The sequence below is a fragment of the Cajanus cajan genome, chromosome 11 (genome assembly GCF_000230855.2).
Source record: "Cajanus cajan strain Asha chromosome 11, NIPB_CcT2T_4, whole genome shotgun sequence".
In the NCBI taxonomy this organism is placed as follows: Eukaryota; Viridiplantae; Streptophyta; class Magnoliopsida; order Fabales; family Fabaceae; genus Cajanus; species Cajanus cajan.
In genome coordinates, this window is record NC_138527.1 from 19,031,504 (window position 1) to 19,037,831 (window position 6,328).

A 6,328-nucleotide genomic window follows, 5' to 3' on the forward strand; every position below is an offset into this window, starting at 1 on the left:
AGAAAGATGGCAATAGAGGATGTGCACCAATTTAGAAAGCCATCATTGCATAAAAGGCACCCAATCCCTAAGATAGATGATTTGGTGAATGAATTGCATGGGGCCAATAATTTTTTAAATGGTGATGCCTCTTTGGCTCTCTCCTTTCCCTAGCACTTTCATTCAACAAATTGTGTACTTAAGGATTGCATAGCTAAAGTTTTAGTATTTTTACTTCCCTAATTGTGGTTTCACATCTTTTGAAGGATCAATGGAATGGAAGAGCTTAAAGATTTGAGGTCAAATCCTTCTCAAGAAGGAGGGGATGATGGAGGACCATCCTTGGTACTTCACTTCATGTGAGACCCATCACATGGTTCATGACCAATTTGAGTAGTATAGAATTTTATTACTTTATTCCAAATTTACCCTTGTACTTTGGGTTATTTTAGTCATAGAATTTATTTTCTTGTATTTCCAATTTTACCCTTGTATTTTGGGGTGTTTAGGACTTAGAATTTATTTTCCCTTGTATTTCCTATTTTACTGTTGTATTATGGGGTGCTTTAGATGATTAGGGTTTTTCTAGGGTGTTACATGAGGAGGTGACGCATTTTTTGGTGATCTTGGACCTATTTTTGGTGTTAGAAAGGCTTAGGCCCAAGTGGAGGGCAAAGGCTACATGGTCTTATCATGCACCTAGATATAGCCAATCTAAACCCATAGATTCCATCCTTGGCCACCAAGTAGCATCTAGGGTTCATTTGACATTTCATTTGGAGTGCATTAGCCTTGTGAATTTTGGCCATGCACACTCCAAATGCAACCCTAGATGCCTCCCCTCCTATAAATACCCAACACCCCACACCTTGTAAATACTTTGGAATATATGAATTTGAGTGAGCCTTTTTGTGCCTCAAATCCTCTCCTTAGTCACTAGGTTACCTTTGGCTAACCTTCTCCTATCTCCACCATTGGAGAGTGAGAACCCTAGAGTGGCCTCCATTTACCTTTGGAGTGAGCCAACCGTGAGCAACCAAACACCTTTCACCATATGCTTCCGCCACCCTAAACACTATCTCTCGCCTAGCTTCCTTTTTCCACCATAAACCTCCCTTTGTCCTACCTTTGATGAGCCTAGATCAAGGGCAAGGAGTCTCCTTTCAACCATTGTCATCACCCATGGAAGGAACTACTCCATCAATTACTTTCAGAGAGGCGTAGATGTGTGTCCAAGACTAATTATGGACTAACATGGAAGGTAATGAAAACAACACTTTATTAGATATTTATATTGAGTGATTGTTATAAATTTTTAATGAACTTGTTCTCTTTTTCAAGCTCTTCAAAATTTAAATTGGAGAACATAGAACTTTATACAATGTTGCAAGATATGGACATTGATGAAGTTGGTAATTTCTTTCATATTTCATTCAAAAATAAAATTGTTAGTGATTTTTATTTGATTGTTTTTTAGGAATCAACCGGACAAAGTAGGGTTGTTGATTTGAACATTAATTAAAAAACTAATTCTTAAGATACTTTTGAGATTCTTTTGAATGTGATTTTATTGACTTTTGTAATTTTATTTAGATTTGTATAAATTTGATTTTATTTAGACTTATAATAGTGAAATATTATATTTTTTGTTATATTTGATTGAATATTTAAAATTTAATTTCTAAATTCACTTATTGTTACTAATATAATTGTGAAAAAATATTTGAATTTTAATTTTATAATTTTCAAACATGATTTCATTTGAATTTTAGTTATCATATTCAAACTTTTATGTTATACAAATTTTATTTTGCAGATTTTTATAACTTTAAAAAAAACACTATTACAAATAACTAAAATACATAATTTTAAATATTTTTAAGATATTTTTTTTTAGTATATACTCATGAGTATCCTTGAATATTTACAAATATTAAAAAAAGATGCAAATACCCATTTAACAATACCTATACAAATATAAGAACAAGTATGTGAAAAATATTTACTCAACAGAAAGAGTAACAAAGAACTTCTAGTCTTACTCATACACTCATACCCACACTGTCCGATTGGCACCCCTAATTGTGATTCACCATAAACCACATTAAACAGTTATTCACGGTAGCTTGCGTCGTAAATCGTAAGATTCTAATAACTAGCATAAACCACATTAAACAGTTGTTCATGGTAGCTTGCGTCGTAAATCGTAAGATTCTAATAACTAGAGTATACCAAGAAAAGTATCAATAAGATTCTTGGGGGGGGGGGGGGGGAACTAGCCAGTTTGGGAAAATGGAATATAGTAATTATAGCTTACAGTTAGTTTTGTAACTAGTCTGTCCGATGTCAAGCATTCTTCGATAGATATGAAGTTTAAAATTTAAAATAATGTTTTATGTTCATGAAACATGTGCACTAGAATAGTATGCCATGAAAAGAGAACAATGCCTATTAACAATATATTGCATTTTGACAATCCTCCAGTCATGAGATAGATTTGTAATTTTAGGGAATCAACCCAAACTAGGTCTAAATTGTAAAAACTTAATACATAAGGTATATGTAATTTGCAGTGATGTTCACTGAGGTGAGAACACCAAACAATCTGTACTCCTAATCTGTTGATTCCAATAAATACATCACTTCCCCCTAGGCCTCTTCTTACCATGTTGAATCAGGTCATTGTATGACTGCAAACTCACCCCAACATCTTCATCATATTCTATTCCAAGCTCCTCCTGCAAAATGCACACAGGAATAAATATGATAACAGAAATATTATAAATAACTAAATAAGATCTATGGTTTTGACAGGCCAAGAAAGAAACCTTAAATTCTTTGGGATCCTTAGGTGAATTCTCAGTGAGGGTATCCCATAAATCCTTGAACATTCTTTTACGCTTTCTCCACTGACTTATGGTCTCTGACAACATATCTTCAACTACCTTGCGTTCTTCTGGCTTCACCAGAGTAACACCTCCACGTAACTTGGTCAATTTCTCCTCCATTTCTTGAACCTGCAGCAGAACATAAAGATGCAAACCATCTAAGTTGTAACAGTGCAAGCACCAATATTCTTTCAAGAAATACAAAAAAAAAAAAGAGCAAAAGGATCCACGTCAGCTACCTCCAATCTCAGATTTACTTCTCTTTCAAAGATCTGGTCCAGTGTCAAATTTGATTGCAATGACTTAATTTCTGCACCAACAAGTTATATCCATAAATCGCAAGATCACGAGGCTTGTCCTCAATCTCAAATTCCAATGGTTCCAAATGCACGAAAACTTGTATCCATAACCAAATCTTTAATATTAACTATTAAGCAATGTGATAGTTATATTAAGATCATCGCATAGGAGTGCTCTAATGACCTGTTTAGTCACAGAAAAAAAAGAAATTTTCCCATTCTATTTTCTTTTACACAAACAATTACAAAATGTCACATTAATTTTATTTCACTTCTTGTTTGTAAGGATTTATATGAAAAACACTAACATGGTTATCAAAGTTCTCATAGTTTTTATACAAGTCTTTAAAGTTTAAACCCAACAAACCCTTATCTTTTCACATCATAATATTACTTCCTAGGCATCCTGATTGCGTCCAAATTCGCTACAGTCAGCAATTTCACACATTCACACGGTCAGTGCATTAGAACCATTTCACATAGATCAAACTACTTAAATCTTGAATGTCTATTTTAAGTCCAATTTACCAAGACAAAATAAGTTGTCTGATCTCAATTCAATCACTTTAATTCGCTAACTGCATGAATGCGTGAAATCATTGACTGCACCAAATGATTTTTTCTGTAACATGAAAAAATGAAATGAGTTTCTCTCTAAACTAAATTGGCTTTTACATAACTTCAAAAAACACATTTTGGAGATGCTAATATGAGATCATTTGTACAAATTAGTTTATACATAAATTTTAACTTTGAAAGAAGTATATTTCATTTTTTTCCTTTTTTATTTTCTTCTCCAATAAATGTCTATGTTTATACAGAAGTTTATCCAACCAGACCCTAAATAATTCAAGTAGCTGGTACCATCACTAAATCAAAACCATTAGATGAAGATCAGACAAGACAAACTAAACCAATTGAAACCAATTCTCAAATGCATTTTTGAAGTCCAATTTACTAGCATAAAAAATGAGTCATCCGATTTTCATTCAATGGTTCCAATTTGCTAACTGCCTGAATGCCTGAAATTGCTAATCACAGCAAATAACCTGGACTTGATTCACTCAATAACTAATGCAAGAGTAAATTACATATACATCCCTTGAGGTTTTGTGAAATTGCACATACACTCCCTTACTTTCTTTACCCCTACACTAACTTGTTAATTGTTTGAAAAACATTAAACTGACACCCCTTAAACATCACATGAAGCCCATAATTGTTTGAAAAGCAATCCCCTATAAAGAAGTTATTGTAAACAACATAAATTATAGAAGAAAACTTAGGTACAATTTCTTGAATATAGTTGATAAAGTTTACCAATCAAAATTAAAGTTTTAACTCGATAATATGTGTAAAAAAATGTAGATTACAGAGATCTGCATTAAAAATAAATGCATGTTACCAAGATAGAGAATTGCACCTAAGTTTTCACCAAAATCAAAATGGGTGGGTCCAATTTCATAAGAATATAGTGTAATTCACTCTCAATGCAATTGATACGGTCAACAAATGGAAACCATCGGATGAAGATCAAACAACTCAAAGACTCAAAACCAAAAGACGAACTCAAAATGAGCAATTCAGCCCATTGACAAACAACACGAATCCGGGTGGATTACTTCATGTGAGCGTACCTGCTTCAACCTCAGCAATAGCCTTCTTCTGATCCTCTAGCAGCTTCTGCAGTTGAGCATTGTGGTCCTTCATCTGATTAAGCTCTTCGCTGTTGGGAATCTGGAACTGGTCTTGGCGCGCGAGGTAAATCTTCTGCTTGCCGTACTCCTTGAACGAAATGCGCCCTCCATCCGCCAGGCTGTCCAACGCCTTCTGAATCGCCGCTTTCTTCAGGTTGAACTTCTGCAGCGCATCCGCCACGTTCTGCGCGTTCAGCGGCCGGTTTTGCTGATAAAAGAAACCAACCAAGGTGAGGGTGTCACGTGACGTAAGGGGTGAAGCACGTGACTGGGGAAAGGGGATGTTATGTTACCTCGTTCACGAAGTTCAACACGATCGCTGACAAAGGGAAAAACCAAAAAAGGATGAGTCAGGTGTAATCGAATCGTTAGGTTCTTAGATGGAAAGTGAGAGAGAGATGATGATGACGACGATACCTTCGGCGCTATCCGATTTTGGTGCCATTGTTTGGAATGCAGGAAAATGAGCGGGAAAATTCTGGATCGCCCCTTTCTTCTTTCCGCCAACGAGGATTGCCTCACACGGAAAATGAAATTGTCCATCAACGACACCGTTTTGATGTTTGTGATCAAAGAAAAATAAAATACTACTCCCCCCTCAGAATTGTTTACTATTATAAAAAGAAATACCAAATTACAGTCCCAAATTATTTATGCAGATAGAACTAAATACTTAACGTTCAAAATTTGATTTCCGGAAAATCAAATTCTGAATGGAATGTATATTTTTTTTTGTTTTTTTATGAAAACTTATTTTTTTAATTATATAAATTTATAGAAAATAATTTATAATTATAATAAATTATATATTAATAATTTATAATATTATAAAGTAATAAATTTAATAATTTATAATTTTAATAAATTATAATTTTAATAAGTTATAAATTTAATAAGTTATAAATTTATATGTAAAATAATTTATAATTATAAAAATTAATATATTAATAATTTATACTTTTATAAAGTAATAAATTTAATAATTTATAATTTTAATAAATTATAATTTTAATAAGTTATAATTTAAATAATAAATAATCTTAAAAATTTATAATTTCAATAAGTTATACTTTTAATAAATTTTAGGTTTAGGGTTTAATAAGTTATAATTTATAACTTTTAATTTTAATAAGTTATGATATTAATAATTTATAAATTTAAAAAAAGGGTCTTGTTTTTTTTATTTTATAAAAAATAAAAAATTATATTTTATTTATTATATAATTTTAAAATAAAATATTATTATTATAAATAAATAAAAGTTTCTATATAAAATAAGGTATAATTAGTGAAGTTAGGATTATAATAAGTTATAATTTGAATAAATTAGAATTTGAATAAGTTAAAATTTTAATGGATGCTTGGTTGGTATGAGTTGTGATAGTAATGGATGAACAAATTTATAGAGAAAGTTTGGTTCGAAGGAGGAGGACCAAGTAGCATTGGATTCTTGAGGCGTGGGCCC

The 6,328-nt window shown here is 32.1% G+C and overlaps 1 protein-coding gene across 1 annotated transcript; it reads right to left on the bottom strand.

The window, feature by feature from the left end:
* Positions 1 to 2,405: 2,405 nt before the first annotated feature.
* On the bottom strand, positions 2,406 to 5,413 carry AHP2 (Tat-binding protein 1(Tbp-1)-interacting protein (TBPIP)). Its single transcript, XM_020353466.3, has 6 exons — positions 5,281 to 5,413; positions 5,157 to 5,182; positions 4,804 to 5,071; positions 3,107 to 3,177; positions 2,808 to 2,996; positions 2,406 to 2,717 (listed from the first exon to the last, which is right to left on the bottom strand). Exons 1-6 carry the CDS (start codon positions 5,306 to 5,308, stop codon positions 2,619 to 2,621), a joined length of 681 nt encoding a protein of 226 aa, XP_020209055.1. The 5' UTR covers positions 5,309 to 5,413; the 3' UTR covers positions 2,406 to 2,618.
* Positions 5,414 to 6,328: the final 915 nt, after the last annotated feature.